Source organism: Mustelus asterias, chromosome 10, assembly GCF_964213995.1.
Source record: "Mustelus asterias chromosome 10, sMusAst1.hap1.1, whole genome shotgun sequence".
Lineage (NCBI taxonomy): Eukaryota > Metazoa > Chordata > Chondrichthyes > Carcharhiniformes > Triakidae > Mustelus > Mustelus asterias.
Window position 1 is genome coordinate 68,091,291 of NC_135810.1, and position 24,357 is coordinate 68,115,647.

A 24,357-nucleotide genomic window follows, 5' to 3' on the forward strand; every position below is an offset into this window, starting at 1 on the left:
TCAGTCCCCTTTCCCTCAGACCCTCCCCCTCAGACCCCCTACTTCATGTCATACACCTTGACAGTGTCCATAGTACACTGTCCCCTGGCACTCTGAACTTTCACCCTGGCCTGATGTTTGGGGCTGTGAGGAACGGGTCAGGAGGGTAGGTCCAGCAGCCATTTGCCCTTCTGCTATTGCCAGGGTGCAGAGGAAGGATCCCTCAGGTGTCCTGGGGGGTTGGATAGGCTCAGGCTGGAGGCAAGGTGTTGACCTCGCCACTGTCCCCCAGGATGGTGGTGTTGTGGCTGGATTGCCCCTTCTAGCCCTGGCAGACCTGAAGATCACCCCCTGGCATGATGATTTCAGGCAGCCCTGTGATCAATATCTGCATTCCTGTCTGTCAGCTGTGAAAATTTTGAAGTGGCCAGGTTACTTTAATTTCCAAAGATTTCTTCAAAATGATTGCGGTTTGTAAAAGAAGAAGTGAAACCACAGGCTATCAATCAGGCTTAGACTCTGTCTAAATCATGATCAATGGAGTACTTGAGGTGCATACCACTGTGAAGGGAAATGAAAACGAACACAGGTGGCTGCAGGATGATAGAAATCCATTGAGCTATCAATTGAAGTATTTTTCAGGGCACTGCACATTGAATTTGTTAGAGATCAAAGGGTTCCATTGTAATGGCAAGGGTTTCAAAGAATTCAACTTGCTAGGAAACCTCAGAAAATTGAGGCTGAGTGCACAGCTCTGCAAACTGGGACCCCCCCCTCCCCCCAACCCCATTGGAATTGACATCTCTTCTCCGTCAGAGGACTTCAAAGGGGTCTGCTCACAGAGAGAGAAAGGGACATCTTTGCTGCAGAATGGAGTGCTGCAATGATTTAGAATCATGCCAGGTGACTGGGGTGGGACATGGAGATTAGTCCAGCCACGACATACCCATTCCAGTGGAGAGTGTTGGGGTCAACCCCTTGCCCCAGCCTGAGCCAACCCATGACTCTTATTGGACCCTTCTTCTACAGCCTGGCAGCAGCAGAGGGACAAATAGCCACTGAAACTATCTCCTCGAGCTCCCTTGGGGCCAAGGCACCAGGCCACGGTGTCAGTGCCAGAGTGCCAGAGGGCAGTGCACTGTTGACACTGCTAAGGCATGTGGCTTAAATGGAGGCTGAATGGGGGCTCTGAGGGGGAAGAGGAGCTGGAGGGGTGCCGGGTCACCCTCATGCCTGCGTGGTGTAGATGACACATGATTTGAATGGTGGAGGGGAGTATGCCGTTTTTTCTGAGGCATTGGTGGTAGTCCCCTGAACCCTCGAGATCCAGCATGCCATGTCCCCACTTGTGGGTAACAACCGTAAAGCCCAGCCTGTGCCGTTCCCACTGGCAGACCGAGTGACTGCTGGGAGGCTGGTGATTGGCTGTCAAACCTGCTAATGATATTCAAATTAGTGGGTTTGCATAATTATTAGGTGGCCTCCGCTGTGGGCAGGAAGCCAATCGGGGCCGGAGTGGTGTGTCGGTGAATCTGGAGAGCCCTCACTCCCGTTGTGAATCTCGATTTTTTTTTTTAGCTGACGCACATTCACCAGGCATCAGGATTCCTGCCGGCTATCTGAGGAAGTTGGAGAATCACCCCCTATTAACAACTTGAGGTTGTTAAAAATAATCCTGATGATATTTTTGAAAACTTCCATTGTAGCATACAGATACAATATTTATTTTAAATGCAAAATAGTGCAGACCACAATATGGTTAAGTTGTAGACATTTTGGCCTGGAATTACAGTGCAAAATTAGTGGAAGTGCCCAAAAATTGGAAGTTCTGCACCTGAACATAGCACTTCCCATTTTCAATTTGGATTGGAGGCAGTTTATATTTTCTGCATGCACGCTTCACTGAGGCAGCTTTGCACTTTAATCAGCAGCTTCCCCCACTCAAGTTAGAATTTGGTAGCCTGGAGTATAAAACCTGAAGTGTGTAGAGTAAACCTGAAAGAGCAGGTCTGAACTTGCTGAACTTTGGATAGCCAAGGTACACCTGTGGAGAGGTAAAGTATGTCTTTGGATATATCCTTTGAGCTTGGTCAGGTGCCCTTTAGGAGAAATAAGTTGCGATTTGGAGTTGTTAATTGTAGGCATGAACATGGGTAAAAAATACATAAAGCCATTGACTGTCAAGCACATTGGGAGCGTCAATAGACTGCCAAAATCAACAATTAAAAACATCAAAGCAACTGAGAAGAGAACTTGTCAAAAGTGTGTAGAGGAACTGTCAAAAACTGTGAAAGGGAGCTGTCAAGGTATTTAAAGTTCCTGCCCCTTAAATCTTTGAAAAAATATGGCTCAAGTTTAAAAAAAAGATTACTTGATATTTCATTTTATCTGTTGACATAAGCCTGAGAGTTTTCATTATTGAATTAGTGCTGCATGATTGATTTCACAATAATCCATTATCACATTAGGGTATCTGCCATTTCACAGTTTAGCCCAGATTTTAACTACACCAGAGAGGTGCTCTGTCATGGCAACAGTCGCAGAAATGGATGAAATATCTAAGACCCACCACTAAGCCCGGCATTTTCCTTCCTCGCAGGGGCAGTACTAGAGTTGGTCTGGGGTTCGTGCATGTACAATTCACAGAGGCAGCTGGCTTTTTAAATCACAGCCGCCTCTGCTGAAATGGGATCTTGGAAGGTTAGGTGTGTGGAAACTGGAGTGGACAGATCAGGTTAGGTAATAGGATCATGGTGGATTTTTTGGCTAGCTAGTATACTCCTTTGGAAAGGGTCCAGGGACATCTTTAGGAGAGGTAAAGTGCCCTTTGGGATTGTTAAAAGTGAACATGATTATGCACTTTTAATGCATGAGCCCATTAGAACTGTCGAACTGTCAAAGAACTGTCCATCTGTCCAAGAACTGTTAAAAAGCTGTCCAGTTGTCAAGGAACAGTCCAGTTGTCAAGGAACTGTAAAAGAGCTGTCCAGAAAGTGTCCAAAAGCTGTCCAGGAAGTGTCAAAGCTGTCAGAGAACTGTCTAGGGATATTATGTGGTTTGGCATGAAAGGGAAAAGGGTGGCATGTAGAGGCATGGGTTGGCTTGAGATGGTACTATGTTGCAATACAGGGTATGGGAACAATGGGTGGGTAAAGGCGTATGGGTTGGTATTAGGGTTGACATAATTTGGCATTAAGTTACCATAGGGTAAGGGATGGGGTGGGATCCATGTGTTGGGTGGGGGGCATAGATTGACATAGATGGGGCATAGAGAGTGTGAGGGTTAATGAGGCTTTGGCTGAGAGCTGAAGGGATTTTTAAAAATTAATTACTGTGCCAGGGGACAGAAACAAGTCTTGTGCCCAGCCCACCTCTGCACCTGACGCCCTGTGCATTCATTCATCCACCTCAACTTGTTTTTCAGCCCCCATAACCTGACCAAAATTCTAACCTGCAGGCAGAATGTTTAAAGATCGGGTTTGCTGAGCTGGGAAGTCTCCTGATGCAGTGAACCCGAACCAGGGACAAAATACTGGTCCTTTGATTGACAGCTGCAAGGAGTTTTGGAGTCTTTGTGGTGGGACTATGAATTCCAATGCCTGTTATTATAAAGCATTACGTAGTTAAAGGATTGTAAATGTAGTAAATGGTTTTTATGAATGGGTGTTTTATTCAATATAGAGAAGTCTGCACTAGACACTTAGGACTTTATTTTATCAAACTTTATTTAATCTCATCTCTTCATGGGGTGTCCCCATAGTGGATATTGGGTAAGTTGGCAGGTTGATATAAGTGCAAATGGTGATAGGTTTGGGGCATGGTTTGAGATGAGTTGCCCCTAAGTTGATGGGTTATAAACGGTCACGGGCATGGATACAGGGGCATAGGTTGGCACGCATGATTTAAGGAGCTCAGGGGTAGTACAAGGGCATAGGTTGCCATGGAGGGAATGATGCATTATGGGGGTTAGCATTGGGCATGAGGTGGCAGCTGTTGGCATGAGGAGTTTGTGGGTGAGTGAGGGGGGGAAGGCTGGCGAAATGGTCCAGGTTTTGTTCTTTTATTAAAATTTGGATACAATGCTGGATCCCCAATGCAGGCCTTCTGCCCAGGCTGCCTCTGCACCCAGCAGCTTTCTCACCACTTCCAGGATCACCAGCCCTATCTTCTGATATAGCCTGCCACCACCCCCTACCTCCCCAGCCCGGAAATCTGAACAGCCATTTTACATAATTGGGTTCACAGTGCCAGGAATTCTCTGGACTTTCTGCAGTCAGTCCAGGCTTTTGTTTACATATTTTAAGAGCTAGACAAAAATATAGCAGTTGATATTGGTACTAGTATGGTTATAATTTCTAATAATTGATTGTGTACCATTAAATACTAACTTATGCTTTTTACCCTCTTTTAAAAAGATACCACAAGACCAAAACGTGACTATGAAATGGATGGACGGGACTATCACTTCATTACCTGTAGAGATCAGATGGAAAAGGATATCCAGGAGCACAAGTTTATTGAAGCAGGACAATATAATGATAATCTATATGGAACCAGTGTCCAGTCTGTAAAATATGTGGCTGAAAGGGTAGGTTGTCTCTTTAATTAGAAAAAATCAAAATTCTAGGTAGGGCAAAAAGAATTTGGGCTTCTCAATGTGAGGGTAGGCATGTTCAGAATGAAAATTAGGGTGGGGGGGATTCTCTGGGCCTGCTAGCTTTTTATTCATTCATTCATGGGACATGGGCATCACTGGCTGGCCAACATTTTTTGCCCATCCCTAGTTGCTGTTGAGAAGGTGGTGGTGAGTTGCCTTCTTGAATCGCTGCAGTCCATGTTCTGTGGGTTGTCCCCAATGGTAACCCCAAGGATGTTGATAGTGGGGAGTTCAGTGATGGTTACACCATTGACTGTTAAGGGGCGGTTGTTAGAGTATCTCTTATTGATGATGGTCATTGCCTGGCATTTGTGTGGCGCGAATGTTATTTGCCACTTGTCAGCCCAAGCCTGGACATTGTCCAGATCTTGTTGATTTGAACATGGACTGCTTCAGTATCTGAGGAGTCGCAAATGGTGCTGAACATTGTGCAGTCATCAGCCAACAACCCCACTTCTGACCTTATGATTGGGGGAAGGTCATTGATGAAGCAGCTGAAGATTGTTGGGCCTAGGACACTACCATGAGGGACTCCTGCAGAGATGTGCTGGAGCTGAGATGACTGGCCCTCCACAACCACAACCATCTTCCTATGTATCAGGTATGACTCCAACCAGTGGAGGGTTTGCCCCCTGATACCCATTGACTCCAGTTTCACTAGGGCTCCTTGATGCCACACTCGGTCAAATGTGGCCTTGATGTCAAGGGCTGTCACTCTCACCTCACCTCTGGAATTCAGCTCTTTCGTCTATGTTTGAACCAAGGCTATAATGAGGTCAGGAGCTGAGTGACCTGGGGAAACCCAAACTGGGTGTCACTGAGCAGGTTATTGCTGAGCAGGTGCTGCTTGATAGTGCTGTCAATGACCCCTTCTATCACTTTACTGATGATTGAGAGTAGACTGATTGGACAGTAATTAGCCGGGTTGGATTTGTCCTGCTTTTTGTGTACAGGACATACCTGGGCAATTTTCCACATCTTCGGGTAGATGCCAGTGTCGTAACTGTACTGGGAGAGCTTGGCTAGGGGAGTGGCAAGTCCTGGAGCACAAGTTTTCAGTACTATTGCCGGAATGTTATCAGGGCCCAGTTGCAGTATTCCGTGCCTCCAACCGTTTCTTGATATCACGTGGAGTGAATTGAATTGGCTGGAGACTGGCATCTGAGATGCTGGGGACCACTGGAGGAGGCCGAGATGGATCATCCACTTGGCACTTCTGGCTGAAGATTGCTGTGAATACTTCAGCCTTATATTTTACACTGATGTGCTGGACTCCTCCATCATTGTGGATGGGGATATTTGTGGAGCCTCCTCCTCCAGTGAATTGTTTAATTGTCCACCACCATTCTCGACTGGATGTGGAAGGACTGCAGAGCTTAGATCTAATCCGTTGGTTGTGGGATCACTTAGCTCTGTCTATCACTTGCTGTTTTTGCCATTTGGCATGCAAGATGTCCTGTTTGGTAGCTTCACCAGGTTGACACCTCATTTTTAGGTATGCCTGGTGCTGCTCCTGGCATGCCCCCCTGCACTCTCCATTGAACCCCTGGCTTGACGGTAAAAGTTGAGTGGGGGAATATGCCGGGCCACGAGGTTGCAGATTGTGCTGAAGTACAATTCCGGTGCTGTTGATGGCCCACAGTGCCTCATGGATGCCCAGTCTTGAGTTGCTAGATCGGTTCGAAGTCTGTCCCATTTAGCACGGTGATAGTCCCACACAACGAGATGAAGGTTATTCTCAATGTGAAGGCAGAACTTTGTATCCACAAGGACTGTGCGATGTTCACTCTTACCGATACTGTCATGGACAGATGCATCTGCAGCTGGCAGATTGGTACGGATGAGGTCAAGTATGTTATTTCCTCTTATTGGTTCCTTCACCACCTGCTGCAGACCCAGTCTAGCAGTTATATCCTTTAGGACCTGACCAGCTTGATCAGTAGTGCTGCTGCCGAGCCACTCTAGGGGACATTGAAATTCCCCATCCAGAGTACATTTTATGCCCTTGCCAGCCTCAGTGCTTCCTCCAATTGTTGTTCAACATGGAGGAATACTGATTCGTCAGCCAAAGGAGGACGGTACGTGGTAACCAGTAAGAGGTTTCCTTGCCCATGTTTAACCTGAAGCCATGAGACTTCATGGGGTCCGGAGTCAATGTTAAGGACTCCCAGGGCAACTCCCTCCCGACTGTATACCACTGTGCCGCCACCTCTGCTGGGTCTGTCCTGCCAGTGGGACAGGACATATCCAGGGATGGTAATGGTGGTGTCTGGGGTGTTATCTGTAAGGTATGATTCCGTGAGAATGACTATGTCAGGCTGTTGCTTGACTAGCCTGTGAGACAGCTGTCTCAATATTGGCACTAGCCCCCAGATATTAGTAAGGAGGACTTTGCAGGGTCGACAAGGCTGCTTGTTTTGCCATTGTCTTTTCCAGTGCCTAGGTCGATGCCAAGTGGTCCATTCGGTTTCATTTCTTTGTTGAGACTTTGTAGCGATTGTTACAACTGAGTGGCTTGCTAGGCCATTTCAGAGGGCAGTTAAGAGTCAACCACATTGCTGTGGCTCTGGAGTCACATGTAGGCCAGACCAGGTAAGGACGGCAGATTTCCTTCCCTAAAGGACATTAGTGAACCGGAGATGGGTTTTTCCGACAATCGACAATGGTTTCATGGTCATCAGTAGATTTTTAATTCCAGATATTTTATATCTAATTCAAATTCCACCATCTGCTGTAGCAGGATTCTAACCCGGGTCCCCAGACCATTATCTGGCTTTCTGGATTAATAGTTGAACGATAATACCACTAGGCCAGCACCTCCCGTCCTTGCTGCCAGCAAGAATTGTGATGGTCTGTGGAATCGGTCATCAGACAAAAAACAGGCTTGACACCGAGCGCCAAAGCCGTTGCAATGTTCCTGGCCCAACCCACCCATAGTGGGCAATAACCTGATATTTATGCAAATCAATTAGCGGGTTTGACCATCCATTCACCAGTTCCCCCCTCCATTCACGTGCATCTCCAGTGGGAAATGCACCGAGTGGGCTTTAGTTCTGGTAATGACAGTGTGGGCCTGGATTGTTGGACCCCTAAGATCCAAGGGAACACCACGAACCCCTCAGCAAAGATAGGCATCCTCCCCTCCACCACTCAAAGAATGGGCCATGCCCCCCTCCCTCCAGATCATGCAGGCATGAGGGTGACTGGACCCAATCCCCCAGCCCCCCTCCCCTCAGACCCCCACTCAACCCACCTCCCCCTTCAGAGCCCCCACTTAGCCCACCTCCTCCTCAGAGAAGGTAGATCCAGTGGTAATTTGCCTCTCTGGCAGCTTTTAATATCACTGCATCACTCCATTCTGGAGCAGAGATTTCTCTTTCTCTCTGTCAAAAGCTGTAGGTGTGAGCAGCCCTTTTGAAGTCATCCGACAGCAAGGCAATGTCATTTTGAGGGGGTTCCCCTCAACAGCTGTTCACTCAATCCCAATGTATTCTCACAGCTTTTATATGAAGCCTCTAAGCTTTCCAGGAAAGCCAAAATCTTTGTAACCCTCTCTATTCCATTGAAAACCTTTGATGCCTCCCAGGGTACTGAAAGAGGTAATAGCAGATGCGTTAGTAGTAATTTATCAAAATTCGCTGGACTCTGGGGTAGTGCCGGCTGACTGGAAAACAGCTACTGTTACACCGCTGTTTAAAAAAGGAAGTAGACAAAAGGCGGGTAACTACAGGCCGGTTAGCTTAACGTCCGTAGTTGGGAAGATGCTAGAGTCCATTATTAAAGAGGAAATAACAGAGCACCTGAATAAGAATGGTTCGATCAAGCAGACGCAGCATGGATTCATGAAGGGAAAGTCGTGTTTGACGAATCTACTGGACTTTTATGAAGATGTCACTAGTGCGGTTGACAGAGGGGAACCGGTGGATGTGGTGTTTTTCGATTTCCAGAAGGCGTTCGATAAGGTGCCTCACAAAAGGTTGCTGCAGAAGATTGGGGTACACGGAGTTAGGGGTAAGGTGTTGGCATGGATTGAGGATTGGCTATCTAACAGAAAGCAGAGAGTTGGGATAAATGGGTGCTTTTCTGGTTGGCAGTTGGTGACCAGTGGCGTGCCGCAGGGATCGGTGCTGGGGCCTCAATTGTTTACCATTTACATAGATGATCTGGAGGAGGGGACTGAATGTAGGGTATTCAAGTTTGCTGATGACACGAAGGTGAGTGGGAAAGCGAATTGCGTGGAGGACGCGGAAAGTCTGCAGAGAGATTTGGATAGGCTGAGCCAGTGGGCGAGGATCTGGCAGATGGAATATAACGTTAGCAAATGTGAGGTTATCCACTTTGGAAGAAATAATAGTAAATTGGAATATTATTTAAATGGAGAAAAATTACATCGTGCGACTGTGCAGAGGGACCTGGGGGTCCTTGTGCACGAATCGCAAAAACTCAGTCTGCAGGTGCAGCAGGTGATCAAGAAGGCGAATGGAATGTTGGCCTTTATTGCGAGGGGGATAGAATATAAAAGCAGGGAGGTCTTGCTGCAACTGTACAAGGCACTGGTGAGGCCGCAACTGGAGTACTGTGTGCAGTTTTGGTCCCCTTATTTGCGAAAGGATATATTGGCCTTGGAGGGAGTGCAGAGAAGGTTCACCAGGTTGATACCGGAGATGAGGGGTGTAGCTTATGAGGAGAGATTAAACAGATTGGGTCTGTACTCATTGGAGTTTAGAAGGATGAGGGGTGATCTTATAGAGACATATAAGATTCTTTTGTTAATGAAGGGGCTGGATAGGGTAGAAGTGGAAAGATTCTTTCCACTTAGAAGGGAAACCAGAACTAGAGGGCACAGCCTCAAAATAAGGGAGGGCCGGTTCAGAACAGAGTTGACGGGGAACTTCTTCTCTCAGAGGGTAGTGAATCTCTGGAATTCTCTGCCCATTGAAGTGGTGGAGGCTTCCTCGTTGAATATGTTTAAATCACGGGTAGATAGTTTTCTGATCGATAAGGGAATTAGGGGTTATGGGGAGCAGGCGGGTAAGTGGAACTGATTCGCTTCAGATCAGCCATGATCTTGTTGAATGGCGGGGCAGACTCGAAGGGCCAGATGGCCTACTCCTGCTCCTATTTCTTATGTTCTTATGTTCTTATGCCTTTCAATTTCACAGTATAATGCTTTGAAATAGGGTTTCATTCTCAGCTTAATGGATTTCTAGTCAGGCTCCAGTCCATTGTGTTTATTAACCTTTCCCTTCATGTTTGAATGCATCACCCAATGTATTCACACAGCATTGACCTGAAGTCTCTGATCCTTCCTGGCAAGCTGAAACCTTTTGAAGCCCTTTCTATCCAATTGTAAACCTTTGGCCTCTCAAGTATCTCCACTGTTCCAAACCAACTCTAAGCCTGATTGACAACTGTGGTTTCTTCAAATGGAATAAGTGATCTGCAAAAGTGGAAGTAAAACCATTTAACCCCTTTGAAGAGACTACATTTGTCAATCAGGCCTGGAGTCTATGTAAACATTGCAGTTAGGAACAATGGAGGTACTTGAGATGCATTCACGTATGAAGAGAAAAGTAAATAAACACAGATGACTGGAGACTGAGTAGAAAGCACTGCATCATGAAATTGCCAGAGATCAAAGTTTTCAATGGAATAGAGAGGGCTTCAAAGGTTTCGACTTGCTAGGAAGTCTCAGAGACTTCAGGTCAAGGCTGTGTGAATACAATGGGCTGAGTGAGCAGCTATGGAGAATGGAACCCCCAATGAAATTGACATCTGCTCTCTATCAGAGGACCTTAAAGGGGCCTCATCATACCTGCAGCTTATGACAGATAAAAAGTGAAATCTCTGTTGTAGAATGGAGTGCTAAAGTGATTTAAAAGTCTGCCAGCTGTCCAGGGGGCATGGTGATTAAAAGCTGGCCACTTCAAAGTTTCACAGCTGACAGGCAGGAATGAAGATGTTGATCAGAGGGCTGCCTGAAATCACCATGCCAGGGGTGATCTTCAGGTCCGCCAACGTTAGAAGGGGCAGTCCAGCCACTAGACCCCAGTCCCAGTATGGGATTGACTTCCACAATTAATTGAGCATTTGTAGCGAGCTGGAAGTTGCTGTTCAATTTACACTTTAATAATGGTGAATGCTGTTAGCCTCTCAGTATTTCAAAAGCAAAATCCAGCCAATTATCTTTAAGCTTGTACAGTCAAATTTGGAACCTTGGGCAAAACTCTCCCATACCCCTGCCAGTGGATTCAATGGCGGGCATAAAATTCAATGGGAGACCCAAAAATTGGTTTTATGCCAGCGGGAATTTTCCACAGGATTTCCCGTTGGTGCATACATAGCGGATCAGGAAACCCGCTGGTGACCAGCATGAAACTGAGTTGCATCCCACTAATGGGATGCAGATGAAGGCCCAACCAAATCTTCTCCCCCAGCCCTAATTCTCCATGAAGCCAGCAGGAAAACACACCAGTCTAGAACACGTCTGGAACAACATGGCATGCAGAAGTTGGAACTTAACTAAAGAATGCATGGGGCTGCCGCCAGAACTTGGGATGGATGCCATCAGCAAACCTGGACCCCAGAACACCACAGCTGTGGGTGGGGGGAGCAACTACAGATGGATCTTCCAGCTTCATTGTCATTGAGGAGGTCCACCTTCCAGCCTCAGAATATTCCTGGAGATCCATCTTTCTCATGAAGTCCATCTTCTTTCTTCAATGGTGAGTCAGTGATGTTGGGCACCTTTTAAATATGGCACCCAGATACGATAACAGGACGTGCGCAATCAAACCCTTCCCACCATGGAACACAGCACTAAACCCCCGGATGCATAATTAATGAGGCTGGGGCCAAAAAATATGGTGTGGTGTTCCTCAGACTCTGCAGTCAGAAACACTCCCTGTTCCCCAACCCCACCACAGGACTTAGACCCAGATGGGAGAATTCTGCCCATTCCTTAATTATTATTTTAACAGAACTCTGCACAGGTAGATTTACTTTATGGTCTTTGGATTAAAGGGGAAGGCATCGAATAGCTGCTGCAAATTATTCATAAATGATTTTCTGGCCATTTTTAAATACTTGGGTGTAAATGATTGTGTGTGTTAATCATTCATACTTGTTACTTCAAAAATAAATGATGTATTTACTGTAGCTTAAGGTTTCTTACCAGTTCTTTGTCAGTAGAAAAGATTTTGCTGTGCTAAGTATAACAAGCTGGTTCTTATTTCCTTTAGGGCAAACATTGCATACTCGATGTTTCAGGAAATGCTATAAAACGGTTACAAATTGCACAACTTTATCCCATTGCTATTTTTATCAAACCAGTATCTGTGGAGTCATTACTGTAAGTAGTTTGCTCCTTTCCTGATTATGATATTCAGTGTTTAGTATCATTGATTAGGTTAACCATACCTCTGCCTTTAATCGTGCAAATCTCTAAATTTGCAATTGTATGGTGCTTAATTTTGTCTCTCAGAAACATCTCCAAACACTTCACATGTGGTGGAACCCTATATAATGATGTTTATCTAATTGGATATTTGTGTATTAGCCCGTGTGTCTTGCTGAGTTATGGCTTGTTTCCATGTAGTTACAGCCTGTGAATACTTATAATACAAGATTGCAATCTCAATATGATCCAAACTGGGTTGACTCATTGAATGTCTGAGATTAATCCAAGTCAAATTCAGATATGTTTATTGCTGAAACTAATAATGTGTTACAAATGAAGATTGAAAAGTAGGCTTTGCACATGAATGTCACTACTTTCCACACCCTCCCATTAGGTTTCCATCAATGTGATGGCCACTAAGAGCTTGATATTAACATCCCCATCCCACGACCACTATCAATGACAGGATTGAGAGGGAATCGGGCTGTGATTCAATTAGTGATTGCTCAAAACGTGACCCTAACCTATCATGCATGCATCAATGGGAACTTCATTGACAAATTTAAATCGGATTTCCATTGTGCAAGTTAAAATTCACTGTGCACCAGTTTCCAGTGGTTGAAAATCCAGCAGTGACAGGAAGACCCTTCAATGAAGCCTTTAACCTCCCCCACCATGCCGATCTCTGATCTCCTGCCCATCCAACCCCAATGTCCTCTCTCTCCCTGGAGCCCCACCCCAGTATCCTCTCTGTACACCACAATGTTCAGTCACTCACCCGCACCCCAATGCAATGTCTCAGCTCAGCTGCCAACTGGGATTATAAAGAATATAATGAGGGCCTGCCATTAAGTTTTGCAGGACCTCTAGATCCCTCGCCTTGCCAGATCCTTTAGTTATTTTTATCTTTCCTCATACCCTCCCCACCGCTGTAAGTATGAGGCCCAGTGGATGCTTTCTGGTTGGATGCATGATCTATTGAAAGAAATGTTCCAAACTCCTTGGCATAATGCAAAGGCTTTTTTTTCTTATCAAGATTCCATTTTGATTTCAGTTTTCCAATTTAGAATCTCATGAGTTCAAAAAATCAGATCCTGAAAAAGTACATTTCAACCCCGACCTTCGCCTGCAAGTAAATCATGTCTTCTGTGACTTGTTCCCCACAGCAGTATTGATGGTAGAACACTTTAGCAATCAGTAATTAAATAAACTGCTGGGTGCTTCCATGCCACTGCACAGCCCTATAGCAAGTGGTCCTCTCACTGGTTGAAAATTAGGGTCACATAGAGTCTTAAAGTTGAGCAGCTATTGACTAACATCATTTCACCACAGCTAGACACAGCAAATTAATTTCACGTGTTTATATATAGAAACATAAGCAATGATATAATAATTAAAATGTCACTTCACATAAGAAAGTCTGATAGGCAAATTCTGCTGGATATAAGATGCTCCATTATGTGAATAAAGCCACTTCGGGCCAGACTGCACATACTGTGGCAACAGCTTGCACCTCCCTGTGTGAATGTAATTGGCTCCAGGCTGCTAATGATGCTTGCAAGCAAAAATCTGTCAGTTTGCAGAAGTTCATTCCACTTGAAGAATTTTCTTTGTCTAAAGATTCATGTAGTAGTGGTGAATGGCCAGGCATAACACGGATCATTTATTTTATTGAAAGAGTGTTCAGGATTACTGTTAGTACACTTATGCAGTGTTACCATCCTGCATCTTTAGTTTGGTGAAAGTCTTGATGACAGATGTATGCAGATATTGTACTTCTTTATATTCTTCTTGATTCACTATTGAGCCATTAGCTATACTGCTCAAAATTCAGAATTTTGTGTGCATCTTTGAAAACAGTCATTATAAAATTTTAGTTTCAGAGCATCTGTGAGTGAGATTTTTGTATAATTCTGATGTGGAGTCTAACAAAGCAGATATGGATGGGATAACAGATGGGCTTGTTTTTGGGTGAGAATGGGACATTGATGTTCCTCCTGATTCTGTAAAAGTAACTCACTTGATGCCTACATCTTTCTGCAGCCTCCACCATCAGAAAGTGCCCACTTGGCACTCTAGAAGAACTTTTTATTTTGTTTTTTTTTCATTTTCTAATCAGTGAGCTGCTATTCAGTGCCAGAAATACATGGGCAGTTTGTCCTAAACATTAACTTGCAACCCGAATATACAAACAATTTGCACCTTTGGCTGATACTAATGTCCAGGCATACCAATCACTCTGTCTATCACCCATGCAATACCAATATATCTCATGATTTATACTATATGGAAGGAATTAAATGAATAAAATTGTCAATATTGGCTCAATGAAAGCACTCTTGCTCCCAGTCAAAGGTTTAGTGGTGCATTGTCAGATCTTTGAGATCAGATGGGAAAACAAGTTTGCCTATTCAGATGGATTTAAAATAATCCATTCATGTGAGCATAGAGATTTAATGATCAGGAAAGGGCCAGGTGGACCATTAAGTCTGCATCCATGATAGCCAAACCATCATGCTGAACCACTTCTTCCTGCATCCCCACTTTTCTCCCTTCCCCATAGCCATGTACTCCTCTGGAGGAGACACAGGTACAGAGAAAACACCATCGGAATATAAGGGAGAAAATACTCTCGAAAATTCTTCTCTGGCCAACTCACATGATCAAAGCCAATCCAGGAGTATATGAACCAAGTGCTATCTGTAGAAACATGATAGGAAATCTGTCCAAGTCAAATATCAATCAGTTGTTATGGTCCCCAAGGACTCAAATAACTTTTACAAAGATATTTGAATTCTCAATTAACAACTCAAACGAATTGCACAACAAGATTTCAAGTTTTAAGACTTTACTGTAACAAACAATCTGAAAGCAACAAAGTCCAAACATTAACTAGTAGGCAACTAGTATTCCAAACTACAGAAAAGATAATCCTTATTAATGTTTTAATGCAATTGATAATCCTACATCACATACATATACATTACAGCATGCTCTTCCATTGGATTACAGTCTTCAATGGAAACAGTCCCAGTCACTCCCAGCTTCCAATAGGTTTCTGACATCCTCAAATCAATCTACTCTTATTATTACAGTTTAAATTCATGTTTCTTCATCCTCCCCAATCTGTTAAACTGAAATAATCTAATAATAGGGACACATTTAGCCCTTTTATAGAACTCCGTCAGGCTGCCTCTACGTTCATGCTGTTCTAGAGTAAATGGATTAAGGCCCTTGAGTAGCGCAGGCTTTTGAAGCTATATCTTTCACCCAATGTGGAGTGACCAAAACTGAGCACAGCACTCTTTCTGCGGTCTGACCACTGATCTGTATGTCTAAATGGTGTCCTTTGACTTAAACTGAATAAATCTATTACTATTAATTATATTACTAATACTTAATACCACCCAATATCCTGTTAGCTTTAGCTAAAGTATCTTTACATTGGTCATGATCTCTACACAATAAAAATAAGATTTTTTTTAGCGCAAACTCTTTCAGTATTTTTTCCTGCAAATGATAGGTACATTCTACATTGGCATCTCATCATTGATGATATTGTTCAAAGCAGAGCAAGCGATATGTTGTGCACAATTTGACTGCTGCATCAGTCCACATAACAGCAGTACTTTGGTTCATTGACTATGAAATACTTTTGTTCCCCTGCAGAATGTGAAGGCCACAATATAAATGCAAGTTTTTTTTCTTTCCTTTTCCCTTAAAATTATAAAGCATTTTTTTACGCTTTGTGACAGAAAATCCAATCACACTCCTGAGAATGTTTAACAAAGGAGAGTATATTGGGTTTGAGTGAAAAATACCATGCTTAAAATCATTGCTTTGGCTTTATCGGCTTGCCTGGATTACTGTAATGTATAATACTCCAGGTCTGCACACCTTCATGAAATTAATTGGTAGAGTGTTGAATGAATACTTCACACCCATCTTTACCCAAGAGAATGAGGATGACGGTATGGAAGTCAGGGAGATTGTGAGGTTCTTGAGCAAATTGACATAGGGAAGGACAAGATATTGGAGGTGCTGGCAGCCTTAAAAGTGGATAAATCTCCAGGTTCATTTGAATTGTGCCCTGGTTGCTGGGAGAGGCAAGGAAGGAGGTTGCAGGGGCTCTGACCCAAATTTTCAATTCCTCTCTGGCCACAGGGTACATGCCAGACACCAGTGGTTCTGCTAGTTAAGAAGGGTTGTAGAGATAAACTAAGGAACTACAAACCAGTGAGTCTCACATCAGCGGAAGGGAAACTTGGAGAAACTTCTGAAGGAGAGCATCTATCTCCACTTGGAGAGGCAAAGCTTGATCAGGGATAGTCAGCATGGCTTCATCAGAGAGAGGTCATGCCTAACAAATTTGATTGAATTTTTTGAGGAGGTGAGCTGGTGTGTAGACAAGGGTAGTGCAGTCAATGTAGTTTATATGGATTTCAGCAAAGCCGTAGACAAGGTCCCATATGGGAGACTTGTAAAGAAGGTAAATTCACATGGGATACAGGGTAATTTGATAAAGTGGATTCAAAATTGGCTCAGTTGAATGAATCAGAGGGTGATCCGTGGATAACCAGGGAAATTGAGGATCTGATTAAAATGAAAAGGGAGGCGTACGTTAAGTCCAGGCAACTGAAAACAGATGGAGCTCTGGAGGAATACAGAGAGAGTAGGAAAGAACTCAAACGGGGAGTTAGAAGGGCAAAAAGAGGTCACGAAATGTTCTTGGCAGGCAGGATTAAGGAGAATCCTAAGGCATTCTATTCATACGTTAGGAACAAAAGAGTTGTCAGGGAAAAAATCGGACCTCTCAGGGACAAAGGAGGGGAATTATGCTTAGAACCCAAGGGAATAGGGGAGATCCTAAATGAATACTTTGCATCGGTATTCACAAAGGAGAGGGACGTGTTAACCGGGAGTGTCTCGGAGGGAGGTGTTGACCCGTTAGAGAAAATCTCCATTACAAGAGAGGAAGTGTTAGGTTTTTTAGGGAACATTAAAACTGACAAAGCCCCAGGGCCTGATGGCATCTATCCTCGACTGCTCAGGGAGACGAGAGATGAAATTGCTGGGCCTCTGACGGAAATCTTTGTCGCTTCTTTGGACACGGGTGAGGTCCCTGAGGATTGGAGGATAGCGAATGTGGTCCCGTTGTTTAAGAAGGGTAGCAGGGATAACCCAGGAAATTATAGGCCGGTGAGCCTGACGTCCGTGGTAGGGAAGTTGTTGGAGAGGATTCTTAGAGACAGGATGTATGTGCATTTAGAACGGAACAATCTCATTAGTGACAGACAGCATGGTTTTGTAAGAGGGAGGTCGTGCCTTACAAATTTGGTGGAGTTTTTTGAGGAAGTGACAAAAACGGTTGATGAAGGAAGGGCCGTGGATGTCGTCTATATGGATTTCAGTAAGGCATTTGACAAAGTCCCACATGGCAGATTGGTTAAGAAGGTTAAGGCTCATGGGATACAAGGAGAAGTGGCTAGATGGGTGGAGAACTGGCTTGGCCATAGGAGACGGAGGGTAGTGGTCGAAGGGTCTTTTTCCGGCTGGAGGTCTGTGACCAGTGGTGTTCCGCAGGGCTCTGTACTGGGGCCTCTGCTATTTGTGATATATATAAATGATTTGGAAGAAGGTGTAACTGGTGTAATCAGCAAGTTTGCGGATGACACGAAGATGGCTGGACTTGCGGATAGCGAAGAGCATTGTCGGGCAATACAGCAGGATATAGATAGGCTGGAAAATTGGGCGGAGAGGTGGCAGATGGAGTTTAATCCGGATAAATGCAAAGTGATGCATTTTGGAAGAAATAATGAAGGGAGGAGTTATACAATAAATGGCAGAGTCATCAGGAGTATAGAAACACAGAGGGACCTAGGTGTGCAAGTCCACAAATCCTTGAAGGTGGCAACACAGGTGGAGAAGGTGGTGAAGAAGGCATATGGTATGCTTGCCTTTATAGGATGGGGTATAGAGTATAAAAGCTGGAGTCTGATGATGCAGCTGTATAGGACGCTGGTTAGGCCACATTTGGAGTACTGCGTCCAGTTCTGGTCGCCGCACTACCAGAAGGACGTGGAGGCGTTAGAGAGAGTGCAGAGAAGGTTTACCAGGATGTTGCCTGGTATGGAGGGTCTTAGCTATGAGGAGAGATTGGGTAAACTGGGGTTGTTCTCCCTGGAAAGACGGAGAATGAGGGGAGATCTAATAGAGGTGTACAAGATTATGAAGGGTATAGATAGGGTGAACAGTGGGAAGCTTTTTCCCAGGTCGGAGGTGACGATCACGAGGGGTCACGGGCTCAAGGTGAGAGGGGCGAAGTATAACTCAGATATCAGAGGGATGTTTTTTACACAGAGGGTGGTGGGGGCCTAGAATGCGCTGCCAAGTAGGGTGGTGGAGGCAGACACGCTGACATCGTTTAAGACTTACCTGGATAGTCACATGAGCAGCCTGGGAATGGAGGGATACAAACGATTGGTCTAGTTGGACCAAGGAGCGGCACAGGCTTGGAGGGCTGAAGGGCCTGTTTCCTGTGCTGTACTGTTCTTTGTTCTTTGTATGAGAGAAGGCTGCTTTAGTTACTGGAAGCCAGTGTCCAGTGGCATACCACAGGGATCTGTGTGGCCCCCCTATTCGTCATTTATATAAATAATGTAGATGGCTATGGGGGGGTAGGATTAGTAAGTTTGCAGATGACACAAAGGTTGGACGGGTGGTTAACAGCGAGGCCAAGTGTCTTGGGCTACAAGAAAATATAGATGGAATGGCTAAATGGGCAGATAAGTGACAGATGGAATTTAACCCTGAAAAGTGTGAGGTGATACACTTTGGAAGGAGTAATTTGACAAGGAAGTATTCAATGAATGGTAAGACACTAGGAAGTTCTGTGGAACAAAGGGACCTTGGCATGTTTGTCCACAGATCTCTGAAGGTGGAAGGGCATGTTAGTAGGATGATGAAAAAGGCATGTGGAACACTTGCCATTATCAATTGAGGCATAGATTACAAAAACAAGGAAGTCATTTCGGAGTTGTATAAAACTTTTGTGAAGCCACAGTTAGAATACTGTGTGCAGTTCTGGTCACCACGTTATTGGAAGGATGTGATTGAACTGGAGGGGGTGCAGAGGAGATTCACCTGGATGCTGCCAGGGATGGAATATTGAAGTTATAAAGAGAGGTTGGGTAGGTTTGGATTGTTTTCGTTGGAGCAGAGAAGACTGAGGGGTGACCTGATGGAGGTGTACAAGATTATGAGGGACATGACAGAGTGGATAAGGAGCAGCTGTTCCCCTTAGTTGAAGGATCAATCACGAGGAGACATTGGTTCAAGCTTCAGGAGGGATGTGAGGAAAAACTTCTTTATGTAGAGGGTGGTGACAGTCTGGAATTGCGCTGCCTGGAAGGATGGTAGAGGCAGGTTGCCTCACATCCTTTATAAAGTGCCTGGATGAGCACTTGGCACATCATAACATTCAAGGCTATGGGCCAAGTGCTGGCGGATGGGATTAGATGGGAATTCAGGTGTTTCTAATGTGTTGGTGCACATTCTTCTGCACTGTATGATTCTATGATCAAGACAAAACTAATGAGCTATTTTAAAGTCTCAATGGTAGCAGAATTTATTCAGGCTAATTTTCTCCTGATGTGAGGATTGAGGAAGAATATACCCAAAAGTATCCTCCATCTGACCTAAGCCTGCATGATTGTGCATTGTAAGTGTGTCACCTGCCCAAGTTTTAATTTATTTTGGTTGTTCAAGTGAAATAAATGAAAACTTGTGCACCAAGCTAAAGCAGACCCAGGATCCAGGAGGATTAGACATGAAAGCTAAACCTTAATATTCAAAACAAGTGAGATTTATTCATCCACAGCAGTCACATCTTTTAAGTGCAAAGATAAAGAAAACAGTGAAAGGAACTACCTTCCAGCAAATTGATCATGGGATGGGGGGTTGGGGGGGTGGTGGGTTAGGGGGAGATGGTCATGGGGGAAAGGGATTTTTGGCAGCAAGGGAGGTGGGGTGGCTCTCAGTGGGCCCCCCACCTCCCAATGCTGTGACCTTCAATCTAGTACAGTACTCATCAGAATGGGAAAACATGCTTCCATCTGCTGCTGCTCCAATGCTTCAAGGTTACTATGGAATCTGCCTTCTTCCTGGTCTTCTTTCAACTTTTTTGACTATATTTTGATCTCATCTCAAGCTGCCACAAACCTAAAAATGTTCCTTTTAAATTGCTGGCCATGACTGATTCCAGTTCACAGCCTGACCCCTCTCCTGCTAGACATCCTGCCCTAAATGCCTGATTGGGTGTGCAACCCCTCACCACCCCCCCCCCCCCTCCCCCCACCACCTTTTCAGCACTTTTCATCAGGGGCCACTATGTAGTAAGCCAAAGCTTGATTCTCAGTGTTGAAACAGCGGAGACACAAGTGAGTGGACCACACACTTTCCATTCCACCTCCTTCCCCCGCTGGAAACCATAAAATTCAGCCCCCTGATTTTATCTGTAACAACCCTTTGAGTTAGTATTATCTGGTCAACACTATAAATATAGACTTTCCATTCAACAACTGGGTTAATGAAATCCAATTATTGTCATATTATGATTTGATATACCTCTCCTACAGGATTCAAATGTGAGGAAAGCTTCCTGGTAAATATTGTATAAATTGTGGTACTGGCCTTTTCTGTTACAGGGAAATGAATAAACGCCTGACAGAAGAACAAGGTAAAAAGACATTTGATAGAGCTCTGAAACTGGAACAGGAATTTGGAGAACATTTTACAGGTATACATGCATTCACCCAGCTGCAATAAAGCATTTGAAAAGAAAATGAGCAAGCTTGCACAATAACCCTTCCAAAATGTTGGAAGTTGTTTTTCCTCAGTTTATAAAGTGCAGCAGTTTTAGAGTTAGTTTTGCTACCCTTTATGGGTGAAACGAACATTAGATTTTTGCAGTAAAATAATCTTTGAGTTATTTATTCATAGCTGTATCCGGTAAAACTCTGCCAATGTGCATTCTTCGATTGCATAATAAAATCAACAAAAATGTATCACTGGAAATATAAGAAGCAGAATATTACATGCAAATAATTTGTTTACGATTACTTCCACTCCTATGTGCAGTGTTTTTATTTAATGTAGAATTATCAGATCTAATCAGGCCATGATGCTAGTATTGCCATTGTTGAAAGTATTTGATGATTGAATAGTTAAGAAAAGATTTACTAAGATGCTACTGGGACTTGACGGTTTGAGTTATAAGGAGAGGCTGGATAGACTGGGCTGAGGGGTGATCCTGTAGAGGTCTATAAAATAATGAGAGGCATAGATCAGCTAGATAGTCGATATCTTTCCCCAAAGGTAGGGGAGTCTAAAACTAGAGGGTATAGGTTTAAGGTGAGAGGGGAGAGATACAAAAGTGTCCAGAGGGGCAATTTTTTCACACAGAGGGTGGTGAATGTCTGTAACAAGTTGCCAGAGGTAGTAGTAGAGGCAGGTACAATTTTATCTTTTAAAAAGCATTTAGATAGTTACATGGGTAAGATGGATATTGAGGGATATGGGCCAAATGCAGGCAATTAGGACTAGCCTCGGGGTTTAAAAAAAAGGGCGGCATGGACAAGTTAGGTTGAAGGGCCTGTTTCATGCTGTAAACCTCTATGACTCTACTAATCTGTGCTCCATTAGATGCTGTTCGGCAATTGTGCTAGCTTTCCTATGCAAATATTTTATATACTGTATATTCCAATTATACTTTGTCATCATATAATTGCATGAAGATCTAGTCTTCTTGAAAGTTAAGACTTGAATTTTGTGAACATTTGTGTGACTGATTGCAGGTGGGTTGCTCAGTACTGTTGTGAGTCATTTTGAAAGGATTCACAATGTACAGCCAATAATTCTAACAGTGAAGCAAAATTTACTCAACTCAGAAATCCCAGCTGTAACTACACACAGCTTAATTATAATTAAAAGTTAATACATTTAAAAGAGAGTGAGGGAGAAATGTGTTCAATGCTATATAGACTTGCATCAATTCACCGTGCTGTTGCTTGTGTGGCCTGCATTGTTCTTATCATTGAAATATTTGAAGAACAGACATGCAGATACAGGCTGCTTTAACTCATTTCTCCCCCAGGATCAATAATCTAAATTAATATCACAATGTAGTAGTGAGGTTGTGCCCCACTGTGAGAGGTACCATCTTTCAGGTGGAAGGTTTATCTACCTTCTGTAGATATAGAAGGTTCCATTCCACTTAAAAGAAGAGCCCTTCCAGTACATTGGACACTGTTCATTCCTCAACCAACCAACAGATTATCTGGCCATGTATCTCATTATTACCCCAGTCCAACGCCGGCATCTCCACATCATCTCATTATTGTTTACAGGCCCTTGCTGCGCACATGTTGCTGCCACATTCCCAACATTACAACAGTAACTACACTTCAAAATACTTCATTGCTGTGGAGCACTTTTGGGATACTCTGAGAGTTTGAAAGGCATAACACAAAAATACTTCACAATAAAATTTAACAAATGGATTGATGTATATATATTTTAAGGTAACCAAAGTTAAATGGACTTAGCCCTGAAACCCTGTGGTGTTTGGAGTTCAATTGTGGGATTCCATCCCCCTAAAAGAATGTGGAAGTGGAATCAATTGAACTTCTCAAGATCAAGAGTGATAGACTTTGGTTGAGCAAAGGTATCAAGAATGTGGATCAAGGGATCAAATGGAGTTGAAAAGGGCGGCATGGTGGCAAAGTGGTTAGCACTGCTGCCTCACAGTGCCAGGGACCCAGGTTCAATTCCGGCCTCGGGTCACTGTCTGTGTGGAGTTTGCACATTCTCCCCGTGTCTGCATGGGTTTCCTCTGGGTGTCCCGGTTTCATCCCACACGTCAAAGATGTGCGGGTTAGGTTGATTGGCCATGATAAATTGCTCCTTAATGTCAGGGTGACTAGGAAGGTAATTACGTGGGGTTACGGGGATACGACTTGAGTGGGATTGTTATCAGTGAAGACTTATGGGCCAAATGGCCTCCTTCTACACTGTAGATTCTATGATTCTATAAATTCAATCACGGTAACTGAATGATGGCACAGGTTCAATGGGCTGAATGGTCATCTCCTGTTCCTGTGTTTCTAGATAGCGTCTCCTGTTTACTGACCAGCATAATAATATAGTAATCAGAGGAAGGATATTTATAAAGAATAAAATTAAGATGATCAAATTTAAATCACAAGCATTAATTCTTGTTTTTATTTAAACCCACAGCAATAGTACAAGGAGAAACCTTGGAAGCAATTTACAACCAATGCAAACTAGCTATTGAAGAACAATCTGGTCCATACATTTGGGTTCCCTCAAAGGAGAAATTGTGAATCAGCCATAGATGTGAGACTGATGAGAACACCTGTTTAGATAGTGACATTTAATTTGTTTTTAATTGCATTTTCATCTCAATCCATAAACATAATCATGAATGTACTTTGAGTTAGAAGCTCAGCAGGATGTTTCTGCACAGGTCAGAGCTACATTCAGGGGGAGGGGGATACAAAGACAACAAAGCCAAGATATGGCAAAGAAGAAAGGGGCTTCTGGGACATCTTGAAGGATCCTACATCACTTGTGCATCCAAGCCACATGTGTATGCAAGAGAATTCTTGTATAAGATATTTTAGCCCTTATGATCAAATGGACAAAACAGGGACTCCTGTATTTAGTTTCATTCCCTGACAGGGCAGTGCCCAGCATTGCAACATTCAGCCAGACTGTGTGAATTAGCGATTCACTAGAAAGCAAAATCCTGCAGATTTTGTAACTATGCAGATAGAATTCATCACATAATTTTTTAACCGAGTTTTTTTGTTGAGAGTGAACATTATATAAAGATGAACTCACATCTATAAAATCCAAATAAGAAGCATTTTCAAGTGTTCAACACATTTTAGAATGTGTCCAATTTGACAACTGGTTAAAATCAGGATACATACTATAAATTTTAATATTTGTATTCAGAGGTTATTGAAATAATTTATAGTAAAGGAAATATATTGCTGTAAATTGTGAGGTCTATTGGTCATGTTTTATGACAGACTCAGCATTGACTAGAAGTATTATTTTGAAGAAATTTAGGGAACAGGACAATTTGCAACTGGTTTTATGTGATTAGAATCTAAATGAACTGATTATCAATTGATTTGTGAATAACAGTAAATTCATTGAATTCTCCAAATGTTGCTTGTGAAGATTCACTTACTTTTCTTCCCTTATGAAAATAAGCATGCAGCTTGAAATTTTA

At 43.6% G+C, this 24,357-nt stretch overlaps 1 protein-coding gene across 1 annotated transcript in view; it reads left to right on the forward strand.

Moving 5' to 3' along the window:
- Positions 1-24,288, forward strand: part of dlg2 (discs, large homolog 2 (Drosophila)) — a 945,868-nt gene extending 921,580 nt beyond the window's left edge. The window contains exons 24-27 of the mRNA XM_078221879.1: positions 4,395-4,567; positions 11,878-11,987; positions 20,741-20,832; positions 23,331-24,288. Coding sequence (XP_078078005.1) covers positions 4,395-4,567; positions 11,878-11,987; positions 20,741-20,832; positions 23,331-23,437 — 482 coding nt within the window. The 3' untranslated portion in view covers positions 23,438-24,288. The remainder of the gene's footprint in view (positions 1-4,394; positions 4,568-11,877; positions 11,988-20,740; positions 20,833-23,330) is intronic.
- The last annotated feature ends 69 nt before the right edge of the window (positions 24,289-24,357 follow it).